The sequence below is a fragment of the Dendronephthya gigantea genome, unplaced genomic scaffold (assembly GCF_004324835.1).
Source record: "Dendronephthya gigantea isolate DGI-Jeju-01 unplaced genomic scaffold, DenGig_1.0 000016F, whole genome shotgun sequence".
Taxonomy (NCBI): domain Eukaryota; kingdom Metazoa; phylum Cnidaria; class Anthozoa; order Malacalcyonacea; family Nephtheidae; genus Dendronephthya; species Dendronephthya gigantea.
This window is the reverse complement of record NW_021163026.1, coordinates 849,233-868,931: the sequence shown is the minus strand read 5'-3', so window position 1 is coordinate 868,931 and position 19,699 is coordinate 849,233. Positions and strand designations below refer to the sequence as shown.

The 19,699-nt window shown below is 39.0% G+C and overlaps 1 protein-coding gene across 3 annotated transcripts; it reads left to right on the top strand.

The window, feature by feature from the left end:
• The first annotated feature begins 531 nt into the window (after positions 1-531).
• LOC114520762 (laccase-like) lies at positions 532-19,280 on the top strand. Of its 3 annotated transcripts, none has more exons than XM_028541101.1 (6): positions 532-587; positions 1,595-1,662; positions 1,903-2,016; positions 4,889-5,237; positions 5,835-6,159; positions 6,884-8,914. In XM_028541101.1, the coding sequence occupies exons 2-6, from the start codon at positions 1,644-1,646 to the stop codon at positions 8,273-8,275; spliced, it is 2,199 nt and encodes a 732-aa protein (XP_028396902.1). In that variant the 5' UTR covers positions 532-587; positions 1,595-1,643; the 3' UTR covers positions 8,276-8,914. The 3 variants fall into 3 exon arrangements, with proteins under 3 accessions (XP_028396902.1, XP_028396904.1, XP_028396903.1); XM_028541103.1 differs by lacking the exons at positions 1,595-1,662; positions 1,903-2,016; positions 4,889-5,237; positions 5,835-6,159; positions 6,884-8,914 and adding exons at positions 14,021-14,054; positions 15,801-15,857; positions 16,002-16,356; positions 16,522-16,849; positions 17,671-19,280 and having other exon boundaries at positions 566-587; XM_028541102.1 differs by lacking the exons at positions 532-587; positions 1,595-1,662; positions 1,903-2,016; ... (1 more) ...; positions 5,835-6,159; positions 6,884-8,914 and adding exons at positions 13,766-13,818; positions 14,021-14,054; positions 15,801-15,857; ... (1 more) ...; positions 16,522-16,849; positions 17,671-19,280.
• The last annotated feature ends 419 nt before the right edge of the window (positions 19,281-19,699 follow it).

The following is a 19,699-nucleotide window of genomic DNA, read 5'->3' as shown; positions in this document are numbered from 1 at the left end:
CACGATGTATTCTCAAATATATATACAGATGTTGCGGATTACACATACCAATCGTACTGATAAAACAAACGCAATCTCGTGGACCCGGCTGGGCTGATGTCCGTTTAGAAACCGTTGAGTCGATCTGGAAGCCGATAATATATCACTGGAAACCCTTACACTTAATATCTATGTTCAGCACCAGGCCACTACGCGGTTGTGGCTCATGCTTGCAGCTGCAGCCAGCGACGCATGACATGCTAAGTTCGAGTTCAATAAGGACCAGTTGGGAGTGCCTGCCTTTGGGGGTATTTTCGATCATATTGGCAAAGTGGTTTAATTAGACGGGACGCTAACATATTAGACTAATATTCGCTAATTATAGCACGCACTGGTTTAATTAAATAATTAAATAATTAAATAATTAAGTAATCAATTTTTACTCATGCCAAGTTCTCTGTGCTTTTGTGATTGAGATGTTTTCTGACTGCGCACACTCGGTAGAACGAGACTATATAACAAAAATATTGCAACAAACTTGTCACTCATAACTGTTAAACCATCATCTCACTATCAGCTTGGGTTGGCGAAGACTAGCAATAAATCAGGTATGACTTTTTCTACCTTGTATTTCGCTGTGCTATATATTTGAATTTAATTTCATTCTGCAATTCTTTGCTGGTATAATATTACTTTTGATAACATGCACTTCCTAAGTTACCTCATTTCATTTGTTCAAAAAAGTTTAAATTTTCGGCTAAAAATTCGGTAAGATCGCCGCCCTAAAATACTGGCACAAACTGTGAAACTTAAGTTTTAAAGTTGTTATTTCTATAATTCTTATAGCTACTTTTTTTAAATTAAAGAAAGCGAAATAAGTGCCGAAAATATAATCGGGTTAGAATTTTAGTTCCCTTGTTCCAAAATACATACATCTAGGCTGATTTAAATGATGCATATGAGTGCGACCTAGGTGGTACAAAACTATTATAATAAAAAGTTTGTCAATTATAAAATATCGAGTCCATATTTTTGAATTATTTTGATTTATAATGCTGTGGTTTTTCAAATTTCATTGAGCACCGTGTTATTATAATGTTCAAGGTTTTTATGCAACTTAGAACTCTCTATATTTTTGTGTATATATATTTCCATATGAATAGATGCTGATCGATGCTCGCTATATTTAATACCGCACGAGATATTTACCGGCAAATCTATCTATTTACATGGCAGGCTGATTGCTGAACTTATACAACACGTACTTGCTCAACACAAGTGAGGCTATAAATACCCATAAGAAATATACATGTGATTGAACATTCATTGAATGTTTTAATTAGCAGTATCAATTCCTGTTTAGCGGCGTGCTTTTTTATTTTAACTGATGATCTAACTGCATGATAATGATGATATCACGGTTAATAGGACGTAGGTCAAAACCTCTCGGTAATTAAGGTAGAAATTCGTTATAAGTGTTTTGAATCGAATGCTATTTCAGTCTGAATATATTAACAATAAAATTGTTTATGGTATTGTAAAGGCTTTTTCATTGAAACAACTTCTGTTGCAGTATATAATTAGCAACTTTCTTAATTTAGCGATTGCTCTTTAGATCTGCCGCATATCCTCTCAGAGTCGCTCAAAGCACAGCTCTTTTTGTGATGATGTTAAAAATTCAGGGTAAGCATGAATATTAAACAGTTATTTTCTAACGAGAAGTTAGATGATAGCCAAGATTGATCATTCGCGTTCACTTGTGTTCTGACTCGTGTGGTGATTTAGAACAGATCTGGCAGGATTCCTGCTTGGTTAATATTAAACTTTTGCCACACAAGCATTTGGTAAAGCCGGAACTTCATGAGAAATGCGTTAGGGAGACAAAACTACATTGTACATACATAGCTATATATTTATTTGTAGATTCGAGGCTCTACCTGGCCCTAACTGCATTTCTCTTAGTGGCAATATCGGAAGTGCACGGTAACCGGCTGCACCCGCCTACTACAAACCCAGGACCTCCAGCCACATCCGAAGGTAAGCATAACGAGGTAAATATTTGACAATTAGATTACAAGCCTATATTATATAGGCTATATTATACAGGCCAACAGCTGGGCATTTTGTTGTCGCTGTCTAAAAATTGCGGGCGCATTTCTTCAAGAAGAATTTTAATTCTTCGAACGCCAAAAACATGTATTTTGAGGAGCTTTTTCTCCTTTTTTACTGGTTTGTTCATGGAAATAAAAGGGTGTATTCAAAGATTACGTTCCCGTGCTTGCATACAAGGGTATAACGACATTCTCGCGTAAATATTTGCGAAGGATTTTTATTTGCAAATGGGCGACAAGTTGAAGTATTTCACTCATTGTCAAAGTTTCAGGACCAGGTTACAGCAGTATGCAAACAACGAATTTACCCTATTTTACTCTTGACAGAAGCTGACATATTGTTGTTTCCACATGTGTGTTCATTAATCTATTTGTCCCTTCTCACGCGAAATAATAAGTACCTTATTAAACATGCATTTTTCTATAGAAATAACACCTTTTCCTGTTTCGATTTCGTGAAAACTGACCTTTGCCTTCAGTTATAAAGTATATTTTATGAAAGTTAAATCATGTTTTGTTTTATTGAAACATTAGCCACTCATGGGAAAAATGCTCTAGATGTTGTAATTTTACAAACCACTTATGCTCTGAAAATGCCATGTTGTAACATACTTACGAACTTCCTTCTGTATGAGTTTGTTATGATGTAAAAATTGCTGCAAAGTGATTTTAATATGTCCAAGTATTGGTTGTTATGAATTATGAAAAGTCCTATTGATTTGGTAAGTTTTAAGAATCTAACCGCAAACTTTAATATGGGCATGCTTGCTTTGTGAAATTATGTGATGCTGTGGCACATATATAAAAATATTTTAAAATTTTTACCAGTGCCTCTCTCCGAAACATGGCTTAAAACTATCCATATTGTTCAAACTTCATAAAAAAGTTAGTGGGCATGCTGAGAAAAATGCGCACAATACTTATTTTGTCTGTAAACAAACATATAAATTAGCCTGTGGGATATGTTACTTCCTATTTCTGATCATTTAACTAGAGTATAATAAAATTATTTGCGCAAAAATTTAGTATAACATTGCTTGCATCAAAATACAATAATGGGGAATCTTTAGAACCTTTCATTTTCCTAAGGGAGGTGGAAATATATATGTTTGAGCTCAATTTGGCCTGAGACTGTTGCTATAGCTGTCCATATTTCACTTTTTTTTTAATAAAAATTATTAAATAAATGATGTAGAGGAGTCGAGATTGTTTGCATAGCACAGTTGTATATATTTTATAAATTGATTAATGTGGAAAGATCAACATCTGATAAAATGAACATAACTATTTTGGTTTCAATACTCTCATGCCATAGTTCCACTGTGAAGATTCTGGTGGCTTTTTTAAGTTAATGTCCAGCTGAAAGCTGACAAATGACTGAAAGCTTCCTGCAATAAATGACAGAACATAAGACAGAACATAAATTAAAAGCCTTCTTGCATTTAGAGTATCGAACGAACTGGAATTCACGGTAAATTTTCCTTTTTTTGCGGGGTGGCTTTAGAATATTTTTCGAAAACAAAAGTTTAAACCTAAAAGTTAAGAAAACCCGCGGAAAGTTAAGCTTTTTAATCTATTTAAATTGCGAGATACATCTTAATCTTCAATCATGGAGAACACGCAAACGTCTCGTATCTGGCGACATATTTTTTTTTAATAAAACGTGTCTCAATTAAAAGTTCGGAAACTGTCGTTGCTTATTTAATAAACAAAATGTTTGAGACGAAAAATTTGTCAACAGTCACCTTTTACCGGTGTTTTTGTCGGATGCCACTTCTAGGACTCTCTGGACGTTTTTTCTCTTAGTTTCTATAATGCAGTGTTTATTTATGCCCTCGAAATATAGATTTAAAGACACGAATGAAATCACTCCATTTTACCGCCATTTTTAGCCTTCGGAAACGTTCGGAACCGCTTCTTAATTATTTTTAATCTCACTTACCGGCAGAGTTGACGCGCGCGCAGACGTTTTTCCGCGGTGTTTATATTATATGGACTTGTAATCACCGAGCCTGGGGCGACTAATTTTTTTGGTAGAAATTTCGAGGTGTTGAAATAGAACAACAAAAAGCTATATTCACCGACCAGTGACTATCACTTCAGAGACAGTGAATCTTAACCAATCAGAATTCAGGAAAATGAATATTCATCTCGAAATTTATACTAACTGTGGTTATTATTAGTTAGTATACTTTTGGTCAGCAATTTTGATTACATTGTTGAAAAGTATTTCTGTTAGTTTTTCCATTATTTTTTGTATTTGCCATGAATTTTAGCATTTTCGATTTCGACTGTTAGAATCATAGCGAAAGGTAATTTCGTTGTTTTTTTGCAAACTTTGCGCGCAGCGCGGCATAAAATCGCAAATTTCAGCATAGGAAGCCCAAGTAACATTTTAAATAATAAAATTCACTCCAGTTGCATTGTGAGTTCAGTGACGTCTAGTGATCGCGAAGCATAAGCTATAGTTATTGAGGATGGAAACTCTTGTAAAAATATACAAATACATACGAAATTCACTCGCACTTTCGTAGGTATTTGTATATTATTATTAACATAAGACTTTCCATTCTTCTCAATAACTATAGCTTATGCTTAGCGATCACCATGCCGTCGCTGAACTCATAGCGCAACTAGAGTGAATTTTATTATTTTATTATTGGGATTCTATAGTTTGATCCCTTCAGCCCCTTCTGCTTCTGCGAATTTCCAATGTGACACGTGATTACAGAGAAGGGGGCTTTCATTTTGTGTAGTGGTGCGTAATACCACTGAAATTTTTTTTATATCGCCACCAGATTGCTTCAAAGAAAAAGACGAGCGCTTAGTACATTGCACTGAAGAAACGCTGTTTCAACCTTCGATATGCGACTGCGGCAACAGTGCCATATGTTACATACGCCTTGTAATCACGACAAATGCTCAACCACGTGATAAAAAAAAATTACACAGTATTAATGGCGGTCGCATTGGCCCGACGATCATCATAAAACATACCGCAACATTAGCTGTTGAAGTGATCAACAACATGAAACTATATCAAACTTCGATACATTGGCATGGCATGCATCAAAGGAATGTCCCTTGGATGGACGGAGTGGCAAATGTAACGCAATACGGAATCCAACCAAACGGTGGGAAATTCAGGTAATGGAATCATGCTTGAATTAAGTCGTGAATAAAGCCGATTTGGTAAGTTGAAGTTTGCATCAAAGAAAAGTGGCAGATAAATTTTTACGAATTTTCTACAACATTTTTTTAAAAGCAGTGGTTACTGCTGAGAGCCGTCTGCCTGAGCAGCGACTATTGCCTCATAGTTACTGGTGAAGGAGCCAATCAGAATGCTCGAAAGCCATTCTTCAATAATGAAATTATACCAAAATCGATTAAATACTGTAGAATGGATTTCTGTTTAGCAAACCCCTTCTTGAGCTGATTGGTTAAAACGTGAGCGTTGTGTTGTGGAAACTCTGCTTGGTGGTAGACATATTTTATTTTTCATTAAGAATATAGCGGTGAAACTGCATTTTCCGCGCTAGGCAGATCTAAATATAGGCGATATATTTGAGTACAGAGCTCTTGAAACACTGTAAAATATCAGTATTCTGGCTGTACTGAAATACATGTAATAGGACCGATCTGGCCGTTTTTACCGTATAAAGAAAAGCGCCCTAGAACATACAATTGCTGACAAAGACAACTTTGATATGCATGCCGTCAGTCATGAATTACGCCTCTTTATAGATACATACTCCGCGCTCATCCTTCGGGAACTCATTGGTATCATTCACACGTGGAAAAGCAGCGAGACGAAGGCATTTTTGGATCCCTTATTGTTAAAGAAAAGCGTGAAACACTGGACAAATTAGAGCATTTGCTAGAAGTTGAAGAAATCGAAGATTTTCCTGAACGAAATACGCTGTCTGTCACAGAACACGAGAGAGTAGGCAGACGTGAAAGAGGTTGTTTACCAGATGGATCCGCACCGCCAGAAATAAAAGATGAACATGTCTCATCATTTCAAATAAATGGAGTAAAACTACACAAACGTGTACGAGATGATGAGCAGGTACGGATCCGATAAAGATAAATACATTCCGACGTTTGTATATACGCTACAATATTTAATTCAAATGCCTTTCTTTGACATATCACACCCTGTATTGCTGTATTAGCCTGTATAACTTAAAATTTCTGTATTAGCCTGTATAACTTTCTAACTATGACGGTTCAACAAAGCTAATTACAAAAACATTGTTAAAAATAACTGAACATAGGTTTCAGCACAACATTGTTGACTGCGAAGTTTAATAAATCCATCAACATGATAATTTTCAGGCGTAAGGTCAAGTGATAATTTTCAGGCGTAAGGTCAAGTGATAATTTTCAGGCGTAAGGTCAAGTGATAATTTTCAGGCGTAAGGTCAAGTGATTGAACCTAAGGTTTTTATTGGATAATAAATTCCTTATACAGAATTAGTGCACAAATCGGTATAAACGTGAACAAAAACATAAAGCAATGTCTTTTGTGGAGCTTTCAAACCATGTTTTTTTATTAGCTATGGTTAGAAGACGTAACACTAGATGGGATCCAGGGGGGAGGGAGTGTGGAAGATTTAACCCTGTATTCTTTAGTCGACGAAACCTAAATGAGGCACGTGGCTCAAGAGAGAAACTTTAAAACGAGATATATGTTACCTTGTTGCGTTAGTACCAGATGATGTCTCGTCGTCAAGAGATGCATTTTGTGAAATCATATCTGTTTAACTACACAAATTAATTGATATTTTCAGGTACCATATTATACGGTGGAGAAGGGAAAAAACTACAGATTTCGAGTGATTGGCGCCATAGAGTTTACCGTCTTTCGTATTTCCATCGATGGCCATAAATTGTACGTGGTGTCAACGGACAGTTACCTCACGGAACCTTTTGAAACCGACGTTGTACATGTTCACGTCGGCGAACGATACGATTTTATCGTGAAGACCAAAACTGATGTTCAACCAGGGACAATATTTCCAATCCGAATTGAGTCTGTGGAAGTATATTGTAACAACCACAGCCAACCGTTAGGTGTCGGAATTGCGTATCTCAGATACTTCGCGCCTGTCAAAAGAGAACCATGCAAAGAAAATTGTGTAGCGCTAAACTGTCCATTCGGGCACTATCCTGTGGTTACCGGGTTTAAAAATGCTCCATCGTTTAAATGCTATAACGTCTACGAAGCTCTAAGCCTGCTCGTTCCCACTCCATATGAAGAACTTCCAGACGATACCTACCCGCCTCCAGAAGTGGAGGATTTCTTTAATTTTGAATTCAAAGCGACTGATCGTTTGACCGTTAACAACGTTAAATATATATTCCCCAAAGTACCTTTTGCTATGAGCTATGGAAGTGTACCAGGCGAATGCAAATATGGCGAAGACGCCGAAGAGCGCTGCGACAAAGCGGGATGTCCACACGCAGTCTATGTAAAGAAAAGGGGATCTTCAATGTCTATTCGATTCGTCTTGTCTGCGCTACCAGAAAAGATAAGAGACGAACATGTCGGGAATCTGGTCACACATCCAATCCACTTGCATGGTCATTCCTTCTGGGTTACAAAGATCGCCTATCCAAGTTATTATTTGAATGGTACTATAAAAGCAGTCAACGACGATATAGATGTACCAAGCTGTGGACATGGACACTGGAAGAACAACATCCAACCACATGGACTTCGGGTTGACCAGACAACGATACGCAAGGATGTAATCATCGTTCCTGCTGGTGGTTACGTTGTGATCGAGTTCCTTGCGACAAATCCAGGATGGTGGCTCATGCATTGCCACATTGACCCCCATATTCTCAATGGAATGGGTATTGCCGTAGGTGAAGATGTCCACTGTCAAAATCCACCACCACGTGGACTGAATGAAACAAATATTACAGAATTCTGCTGGACCGTTAAAGATTTCGAGGAAAAGGAGAAATACCAATGTGAGCAACAAAAAGAGATGTCCACCCAAGGTCCAATCTTCTCCGACGAGGAGAGATTTTTCCCGAATGAACCGGATGAAGAATTTGATGTCAAGAGCGAGATGGACGAGGGTGAATCTCCCGGCGAGGATTATGAAGAACAATGGCTGAATCCAAGGATGAGTCTGAGCAAGCACATGAAGAAAATGCAGAAATGGTTTTAGAAGGAACAATCTCTTTCATGTTTTCATATTTTTTACATAATTTTTCGTAGTTAATGCATGCACTTCAAGTTGTAGAAACTATATTTCAGAGAGCTCGAAGGACGGTTTTTATATTTCAACTATTTAGCCAAGAATTTTATTATTGTACGCACGTTAAAAATAGCACATTAAAAGAAAAGGTGAGCACATTATGTTTACTTACCTGCACTGTAGCTCTGTGAAATTAATTTCGAACCGAAATAAAGTATATTTCAAGAGGTATCAGGTTGTTTTAACGGATAAAAAGTGATTTCAATTTGAAAAGTAGTTCCAGTCCTTTCCCGCGTTTTCAGATCACCTGGACGGGCGCTATAAATGTTTCTCCTGCAATATTCGGATTCGGAAACTGTCGGAAGACGCAAGAAACACGTTTTAATAACAGTCTCGCTGGTTGAAATACGAAGCAAAAATCACGACATTCTGGATAGAGATTTAAAAAAAAATAGACTGCTAATAGCATTCAGAAAATTAAGAAAAGCAACCATTAAAGCCACCTCGTACCCAGGCTCTTTTTACCTCCTCGGGCGGTCTTCCCCCTATCACACAGCGAAATTACCCTGGGTACGAGGTTGTAAGAAAAGCTGCTGGCGTTTAGTGAACATTTCCTTCATTCCTTCATAAATAAATTTTCTCGCGTTACCAAAGCAACGTCTGGAGTGTAAATGTCCCGGTTCCATATAAACGCGGGATGAAAATCTTCCCATCCCAGATCTCATATATAAATAGCCCCTTATAGAAGAGAACTAATAATTATAATAAGCGTATATATTATATATGCGAGGCCAGGATATTTTTCATCAAATAGCGTTTCATATATATATAGTTTCCTTAAAGGAGGGTTACAGTCGTTTTTGCGCAACAGTTCTGCTCATAACAATGGGTAGTCTACTTGTTTCAATATTTTAATAAATATACGGATTCAAAATGTAAAAAAGCGTTTGTTCACATTACGGACTGTTCCCCACCTTTAAGTAGCCGTTATCAATTTCCTGAGGTTTCACATAGGGTGTCCGAACCTCAATGTTTTCCACGAACTAGCAGCACCTCGTGGCTTCGAATTCAGTAATATCTTAGAAATTAAAGACTATGGCCGTTATGAGGTCTCTCGCTTGCGGTTTTGAGAAAAATAAATGGCGGCATATTCGTCATCGTAAGAAAGGCTAATTGCATTGAGATTCCTTACACTGTACAGAGTGATGCGTTTAGAGAATGCACTTCAAACAAATCAAATTTCCACTGCAAATAACGGGTCTTGAATATTGCCTTTGAATTATTTCTTGCATTGTGACGAGGAGAACAAAGTATTTCTGTCTACAGGCGCCCGGAAAAACCACTTAATCTTTGCAGCGAGACAAAGTTACTCTTTGCCGAAACGAACGAAGGTCAACAAATAGGAGAGAATAAAATCCCTACTTCTCAGTTCCAAGGAAGAGACCCCTCGTGGTAAACTAAACGCCACATATGCTTCTGCGACGTTATGCGACTGTTCATCATACCGTTAACTTTGTAGTTGTACACACACGAATCATTCCAAATGTTGCGGCCTCAACCAAAAGGCGAAGAACAACAAAAGATTATAGTGTAGGTAAGGTGACAGCCGACACTCAGACACTGTAGGTCGTTGGCATAATTTGAAACACTTATACTTAAGAGGCCGTTTCCACAATACCGGATTCGTATGGTCACGACATCAAAATTAGCCATGTCAAAGCGAATTTTACTCCCAAATGTATGATAACAAGATTGCGTTAACATGATCTGCGAAATGAAAAAGTTTTGTGAACAGAGACACCGTAAAACAACTTGAAATGACTTCGTGACTATGTGCATGAATGCGGGAGTTTAAACCGGGCTTTAATATCTATATTTAACACTATGCCACTATATGCATGTAATCTATTTGTGCAGAAGTAAACAACGATGACGCATGACATGCCAAGTTCCCACAATCTTCAACTTGTTCGATTTGTATTTTGCGAAAAGTAGCAAATCGAATTAAATGTTAACCGTGACAATACGAATTTTGCCAGCACGGCCGGCCTATGTGTTGGCCAGGCTCGGGTATTTTTTTATAACTCCGCTCTTTTAAGTTCTGTAATACCGTCTTTTGAAAATGTTATCGATCGGTTCTAAGGAAACTTCTTACTTCTCAGTTCTAAGGAAAAGACCTTGAAAGACCTTACAATATTGCCTTCAAAACACGCAAATAAAAGCATTGTCAAATTATAGAGAATCACGGCGCATGCGCACCAGGTAGAGGAAAAAATCACAATCAACTCGATTCATTCATTTAGGCAGTGGCGACCTGTTGGAGATGTTCAGGACAAATAAGAGAGAATAAAGTCCCTAGTTATGAAACTAATAACGACAAATGCTTGAAGCATGTCCATCATATTACAATATCGCCTTTAAAACACACGAATAAACTCAATAAAGGCATGACAATATTATAGAGAATCGCGGCGCATGCGCACGAGATAGAGGAAAAAATTACAATCCATTCGATTCATTCTCAAATGTACATCCAGACGTTGCGGCCTCAACAACAATCCGAAAAACAAAAGATTATATTGTTGTTTGATAGCCGACACTCAGATACCTGCGCACATGGTCCCTACCATGTACACCTTACTGATAGAATACACTCAATCTCGTGTGTGCAACGCGCGGATTCAAGGAGACCACTGAAGGTCAATAGCATCATTTGAAACGTTTATACTTCCTATCTGTATGTATACACTTATCTATATTTAACAATATGCCACTATACGCACGTACTTAGTCTGTTTGTACGGAAGCAACCAGCGGCGGTTGACTGCATGCCAATACCAAGGTCTTTCCCACAATCTTAATCTTGTGCGACTTATATAAATTTTTGCGAAAAGTAACAAATCGCGAATTAAATGTTAACCGTGACAATACGAATTTTGCCAGCACGGGCTGATGTGTTGGTCAGGCTCGGGTATTTTTTTATAACTCCGCTCTATTAAGTTCTGTAACACCGACTTTTTGAAAATGTTATTGATCGTTTGCGGAACCTGATTTAGGCAGTGCCGACAGTTGGAGGTCTTTACGACAGAATAAAGCCCTTACTTCTCAGTTCTAAAGAAAAGACCTTGACGCTTGTCCATCATATTACAATACTGCCTTCAAAACACGCAAATGAAAGCATTGTCATATTATAGAGAATCACGGCGCATGCGCACGAGGTAGAGGAAAAAATTACAATCAAATCGATTCATTCATTTAGGCAGTGGCGACCTGTTGGAGATGTTCAGGACAAATAAGAGAGAATAAAGTCCCTAGTTATAAAACTAATAACGACAAGTGCTTGAAGTATGTCCATCATATTACAATATTGCCTTCAAAACACACGAATAAAAGCAATGTACTATTATAGAGAATCACGGCGCATGCGCACGAGATAGAGGAAAAAATTACAATCCACACGATTCATTCTCAAATTTACACCCAGATGTTGCGGCCTCGAAAACAAGCCGAGAAACAACAAAAGATTATGGGATCAGTTGAATTTCGCCAGCACGGGCTGATGTCTTTTTAAGTTATACCGACCTTTAAAAATGTTATCGATCCTTTGCAGAATCTGATTTAGGCAGCGGCGACCTGTTAGGGGGGTGTTTATGACAAATAAGAGAGAATAAAGTCCCTAGTTATGAAACTAATCACGACAAGTGCTTGAAGCTTGTCCATCATATTACAATATTGCCTTCAAAAACACGCAAATAAAGGCATTGTCATATTATAGAGAATCACGGCGCATGCGCACGAGATAGAGGAAAAAATTACAATCGACACGATTCATCGAAAAACAACAAAAAATTATAGTGTTGGTTGACCGAATAAAGTCCTTACTTCTCAGTTCTAAGGAAAGACCTTCGTACTAAACTAATCACGACAAGTGCTTGAAGCATGTCCATCATATTACAATATTGCCTTCAAAACACACGAATAAAAGCATTGTACAATTATAGAGAATCACGGCGCATGCGCACGAGGTAGAGGAAAAAATTACAATCCACGCGATTCATTCTCAAATGTATGCCCAGATGTTGCGGCCTCAACAACAAGCCACAAAACAACAAAGGATTATAGTGTTGTTTGACAGCCGACACTCAGATACCTGCGCACATGGTCCACACCATTTACACCATACTCGGATAGAATACACCCAATCGCGTGAGTCCGATGCGAATTTAGAGACCAGTGAAGAAGGTCAATAGGATCAGTTGAATTTCGCCAGCACTTGCTGATGTCTTTTTAAGTTATACCGACCTTTAACAATGTTAACGATCCTTTGCGGAATCTGATTTAGGCAGTGGAGACCTGTTGGGGGTTGTTTATGACAAATAAGAGAGAATAAAGTCCCTAGTTATAAAACTAATCAAGACAAGTGCTTGAAGCTTGTCCATCATAAGAATACAATATTGCCTTTAAAACACGCAAATAAAGGCATTGTCATATTATAGAGAATCACGGCGCATGCGTACGAGGTAGAGGTAAAAATTACATCCCACTCGATTCATTCTCAAATGTATATCTAAATGTTCCAGCCTCGATAACAATCCGAAGTCTATCCCAAAACTCCGGAGTAATGTTGCTTGGACAGCCGACACTCAGATACCTGCGCATAGTTATGCCTACACGCATGCACACCATACGAGATAGAGGAAAAATTACAATCCACACGATTCATCGAAAAACAACAAAAGATTATAGTGTTGGTTGACCGAATAAAGTCCTTCCTTCTCAGTTCTAAGGAAAGACCTTCGTACTAAACTAATCACAACAAGTGCTTGAAGCATGTCCATCATATTACAATATTGCCTTCAAAACACACGAGTAAAAACATTGTACTATTATAGAGAATCACTGCGCATGCGCACGAGGTAGAGGAAAAAATTAAAATCCACACGATTCATTCTCAAATGTATATCCAGACGTTGCGGCCTCGACAACAAGCCGAAAAACAACAAAAGATTAATGTTGTTTGACTGCCGACACTCAGATACCTGCGCATTTGGTCTACACCATGTACACTATACTGATAGAATACACTCAATCTCGTCGAAGCGTAATTTAAAACACTTATACTTCACAAAGCAGGGCCGCAGAAAGAAGCTTAATTGGGGCAAATATTCATATATTCGTCTTATGCCTGAGTGTTTTTTTTATAACGATCGCTTATATTCATATTCTCCCCTTTAATTAACGTCTTATATAGCCACGTCCCTGCGGTAAAGTTTTTAAATTAAGGCCAATGAAAGCTAACATATAATAGCACGCACTGGCCTGTCATTAATTTTTACTCGCTTGAACGGTGCATGAGCCCTTGAAACCCTTGAGAGATTTGTTCTGACTGCGCACACTCGGTACTGAACGAGATTATATAACAAACAGATTTCAACAAACTTGTTCATAACTGATCATCATCATCATCATCTCACTATCAGCCTGGATTGGCGTGAAGACTAGCAATAAATCAGGTATGATTATTTCTACGTTTCGTACTTCGCTGTGCTACTGATATATTTGAATCTAGTTTCATTTTGCAATTCTTTCCAGCTACAATATTACTTACAATATTCACTTCTTATTTTACCTTAACATGCACAACTTGTAATTTTTTTACTTTTACCTTTTTTTAATTAACTATTTTACCCCTCTATAATTCCTTTGCTTCCTTAGACTACAAAAAATCAAGATACGCGCTGAGAATCAGGTTAGAATTAAAATTTTCTTGTTCCAAAATAATATTTTAAATGATCGAGTGTCATATAGACCACATCCGTGGTGCGAAACATCAGGAGGTTACGATCTAACGTCGCGGTTAGCTCGACTTTGCTAGTCAATTATTTTGCTTGAAATATAGTTACGGGAAATTAATTATGCTGCAAGGACTCTGAAATAATCATACAAACGTTTCAATTGTGCTAAAAAAACTCTCTATGTCTGGCTCGGATATTGCACTTTCATATAAGTTATCAAACAGCTATTGACGTTGCCGCTGCTTTCATGTCATCGAGAGGCCGTGAAAATGACTCATTTGAAGGCGTCGTAAGAATGAGAACGCTGTCATGGAACCATGCAGAAATTGTAGATATATATTGTCTCGCGTGTGAAGTTTTTTTTGTTTCGCAAGCGCGTCGTCCCAGCTGCATGGTCGCGTCGTAAATCGTAAACTCCGACGGCCGACGCCAAGTGCAAACAGTTCCGTCGTATTCTTGAGTAATCTGTAATGCTGTGGTTTTTCACTCAGCACTGTGTTAAATGTTTTGATGAAAGAAGTACATTATTTGTTTACAACATACTTACTCACTTAATATGAGGCGTTACGTGATCTGATTGGCTGAGCTACATACGATAGATCTGCATGCGACAAGGAAAAACGTATACGACAAGGAAAAACATCCGGTAATGCATGTGAGAATTTGTGGCAAGAATAAAGGTTTGCACTATACAAGAAAATTGAATCATAAAGGACATTCAGAATCAACAGGACATGATGTGAGCTCCGAAAATGCAAAACTTTTAGAGAAAGGGGTAGCAAAATATCACAAACGCACATTTTTAGAGACTTTTCAGTCAGTAAAAAGGAGTGGGTTAATGAGCACAAAGAATTCTTGAAGGCCTGAAGTGTCTCCTATTTGTAATGAGCACAGACTTTTTAGCCTTTATTATGCAAATGTAATATGATATCGTCTAGACAATATCCGTTCTTATCTCTTGTAGTTGACATTCACTGAAGGACCTGTAGAATATTAATGAACGAAACTTACGTTAAACTAATCGTTTCCTGTTGGCTAAGACTAACAAGCTCGTTCGTTACGTACTGTGAAATGCCAAGCTCTCATTGGTTTAAGTTTTAGAGTTTAGAGTAATATATTAATACATGAAGGAAAATTAGTTTTCAGTTCTGTCAACGGAAGCTATAATATTGGCATTTGAGAAACTTGGAGTACGACACTGCTTTCTATTTTCAACATTACCACCGTTTAGGCTAAACGGGCTTGATACAACCTGGCCCTGATGTACATGTGTATATGTGGTTTTTTCCGACAATCACATGCGCAGAAAAAGCGACAACATAAAATAACCGTGAAAGAAAATGCCATAAAATAAGAAAATCAGATATAAGCAAATAAGGAACTCAGATCTAAAAGACACTTACATTGTAAAAAACTAGCTTTAATTATTCTTCACGAGCAACCAACATGCATATATTGTCTCATTTGTATCTAACCAATAAAGAACTTTTGTCTTCACTCCTTACATATGAACTGAATATAAAACGTCGCCTACGTCATTCAATGCTTGTCAACTAACTTTATATTATTTTCTTAATGTATAATAAAACCACATGTTTATAGTATTGGGAAGACCATTGTAAAATAATTGAAACGACTTCCTTTACTCGTTAAATACTGAAAATTAGCAGCATTCTTAATTTCTCGATTTATACTTTTAGATATGCAGTATATTCTGGCTCTAGCTGCAGCTCTCTTCGTGATGTCAACAGCGCAGGGTATGCATAGAAATATTTAACAGATATTCGTAAAGTGGAAGTCAAGTGATTCGAGTCCGTTCTGCGCATGTGTTCCGCTGAGGGGGGAGGGGGGTGGCGTCTTTTTGTTGTGTGTAGCTTAAAAAAGATCTTAAAATTTTACAGGCTTATCGACAAATGATTCTCCTGTCTGTTTTGATGAGGAACACGTAGACTATATCACCTGCTCTAATGAAACAGATTCCGGACCTTCAGTGTGTGATTGTGGAGACGATGACGAACCTTGTTATGTGAAGCTTGAGATCACAGGACGTCTAAAAAAATTTAAAATTAATAATGGTAGATTTGGCCCCACGATTATCGTAAAACACAACGGAATATTAGCCGTTGATGTCATCAATAATATCGATGAAGAGACTTCGATTCATTGGCATGGGATGCATCAGAGAAATGTTCCCTGGATGGACGGAGTGGCAGATGTAACGCAATACGCAATTCCCAAAGAGGGTGGAAAATTCAGGTGGGGAACCTAGACCTCACCATGTCTCCAGGCAGTCTTGTGCAATCATAACAAAATTGTTATAAATTGCAGCTCTTTTCAAACGCCAGAAATAAAATAGAAATTGAAAAATACACTTCCACCTCAGAGTGCAGGCGGGTAACTGAGTTACACGTTTCATTTTAGATATATATTGCGGGCTCATCCTTCGGGAACTCATTGGTATCATTCCCACGTGAGAGAGCAAAGGGACGAGGGAATCGTGGGAGCTTTAATCGTGAGAGAGGATACAGGAATATTAGGACAATTGAGCAATCACCCGCCCCTGGAGGAAGAGAGTATTGAAGATCTCCCAGAACAGCATACGTTGTCTGTTACAGAACACTTGGTGGACGAAAGTGGTGTCGATCGTACACTAGATAACGCAAGGTTACCACAACGGAGTAAATCTGTTAAATCATTCAAAATAAATGGCTTGAAACTGGATGCAGTTGTGAATGAAGGAGTGGATGAGGTACGGGTAAGAAAATTGTGATGTTCGAGTTAGAATTAGCAAGATATTTGGGTGCAGGAGGTGGAACGAGACGTGGGGGCAGAAATTGGAAGGAGAGGTGGGTGCAGAAGGTGGAACGAGAGGTGGGGGCAGGAGATGAACTAGACGTGGGAGCAGGAGGTGGAATGAGAGGTGGGAGCAGGAGGTGGAAGGAGAGGTGGGGACAGGAGGTGGAACGAGAGGTGGGGGCAGGAGGTGGAACGAGAGGTGGGAGCAGAAGGTGGAATGAGAGGTGGGAGCAGGAGGTGGAAGGAGAGGAGGGGCAGGAGGTGGAAGGAGAGGTGGGGGCAGGGGATGTAACGTGAGGGGGCGGGGCAGGAGATGGAGCGAGACGTGGGAGCAGGAGGTGGAAAGAGAGGGGGGCAGGGGACGCCGGAACGAGAGGTGGGGGCAGGAGATGGAAGGAGAGATGGGGGCAGGGGATGGAACGAGAGGTGGGAGCGGGGATGGAAGGAACGAAAGGTAAGAGCTGGGGCTGAGACGAGAGGTGGGAGAAGGGGATAAAATGAGAGGTAGAAACAGAGGGTGGAGCGAGAGGTGGGAGCGGGGGTTGAAATGAGAGGTAGAAAATGAAGGTGTAGCGGGGGGTGGATGCGATTCGGACTTTTAGATGCCGCGCTATGGAGGGTGCAGGGGATGGAACATTTATTCTGTCTTCTGTAGAAAAACCTAAAACCAAATGGGACTTTGGTTACCTAAATCAGCCCTGATGATGTTTCATTTCCCAAAGATGCGTTTTTGTGACACATCTGTTTAACCACACATATTAATTATGGTTGCAGGCACCATATTATACGGTGGAGAAAGGGAAAAACTACAGATTTCGAGTGGTTGGCGCCATGAAGGAAATCGTTTTTCGCATTTCTATCGATGACCATAAATTGATCGTCGTGTCCACGGACAGTTATCTTACAAAACCTTTTGTAACTGACGTTTTACACGTTCACGTCGGCGAACGATACGATTTTGTTGTGATGACACGGGACAATGTCAATCCATGGACAATTTTTCCAATTCGAATTGAATCTGTGGAGGTGCTAAAAGGCCATCCCTTTAAACCGGCAGCCGTGGGCATCGCGTATCTGAAATATGAAGGAAACGTGGAAATTGTAAGAGATCACCCCTGCACGGGAGAATGTATAGCGTTGAACTGTCCTTTCCAGAACTACCCTGAGGGTTATGTTCCATCGTATCGTTGCATTGACGTGTACAACGCTCTTAGCTTGCTAGTTCCAACCCCTGCAGATGAACTTCCAAACGACGCAGCGCACAAGGTTTTTTTCGATTTCATATTCAACCGAGGCCCAACGGTCAACAGTGTTAAAAATGTACTACCAAACGTACCTTTCGCCATGAGCGATGGACGCGTTCCAGGTGAATGCGTGTATAACGAAAACCCCCCCTGCGAGGGCGTTGAATGTTCGCACGCGGTTTATGTTAATCAAATACCTGGTTCAAAGTCCATCGAATTCGTCTTGTCCTCGCTACCAAAAAGCACAAGCGAAGATAATGTAGTGAATCTGGGAACACATCCCATCCACCTGCACGGTCATTCATTTTGGGTGGTAAAAATCGCCTACCCAGAGTATTTTGAGAATGGTACAATAGAAAAAGCGAACGACGATATAGAGGTACCAGATTGTGGACATGGTCACTGGAGTGAGGGTAGACCACATATAACCCCTGTTAACGACACAACGATACGCAAGGATGTGATAACCGTTCCTGCTGGTGGTTATGTTGTAATTAGGTTCCGTGCAACGAATCCAGGATGGTGGATCATGCATTGTCACATTGACCCTCATCTTATCGGAGGGATGGGTATTGCCGTTGGGGAAGAAACCGACTGTCAGAATCCACCACCGGCTGCAATGAAGGACCCAGCAACCACAGAATTCTGCTGGAGTGTTGAAGAATTTATAGAAAAAGAGCTGTTCGTGTGTCAAACAACTAGAAAGAGCGCTAAAAAACCTGGAGTGATCGCCGACCAGGAGCAACTCCCATATGAACCGGATGAAGAATTTGAAGACCCCGATAAATCTGCTGGCGAGAACTATGAAGAGGAATGGCTGAATCCAAGAATGATTCTGGGGAAGCACATGAAGAAAAAACAGAAATGGTTTTAGAAAGAACAATCTTTTTCACGTTTTCATATTTTGTTTTTACCTGGAATAGTTTGTAGTTTTGAGATGCAGCCGGGGATTTTGACTCAAGGGGATTTTGAATTGTTGGTAGCTTATGGAACATGCGCTTAGGTTGAACATTCTAGTTGGCAGTAGTTGTATTTAATTTGTATTGACCACTTTAGCGTAGAACTTTACCATTTTGCACGTAAGTAAATAAGGTATTGTTTTTACGATGAATAAGAAATATTTTTGTGCTATGTAGTAAATATTTTCTTGGGTTTCAGAGCTTTCAGGGGCGCCTTTGACACAAAATGAAATTTATACTCTGATGGGTAAATCGAAAATTGGCGGTATTAACCACAGTGAACATTTCCACCCAACCTTGCCATTTTTTTACAAAATTCTTGCCATATTTTCATTGTGATTTAGTCCCGAGTCCTGACAGCAAAATTTACACAAACATCGCGCGAAAATCGTGATTTATCACAAAGCAAACAAGGGTATGCTATCCCATTCAGAATATTGATTTCTGTTCAGACTTTACAAGCGAAACATTTGCTGTTATTTTGTAACTCAATATTGCAATTACAAAAAAAAACTGTCGAGCAGAACTCGTAGTCTAGATTCGGCCCCAGTGCTTTGATTGTATCGCTCTTTCCGTGAAGTGGAAGCATCAAAGAAATAA

Excerpts from the sequence above, each read along its gene's own strand:
- LOC114520762 (XM_028541101.1), top strand. Across the intron at positions 5,238-5,834 it reads CCAAACGGTGGGAAATTCAG|ATACATACTCCGCGCTCATC; the intron begins GTAATGGAATCA and ends GCCTCTTTATAG. Across the intron at positions 6,160-6,883 it reads GTGTACGAGATGATGAGCAG|GTACCATATTATACGGTGGA; the intron begins GTACGGATCCGA and ends TGATATTTTCAG.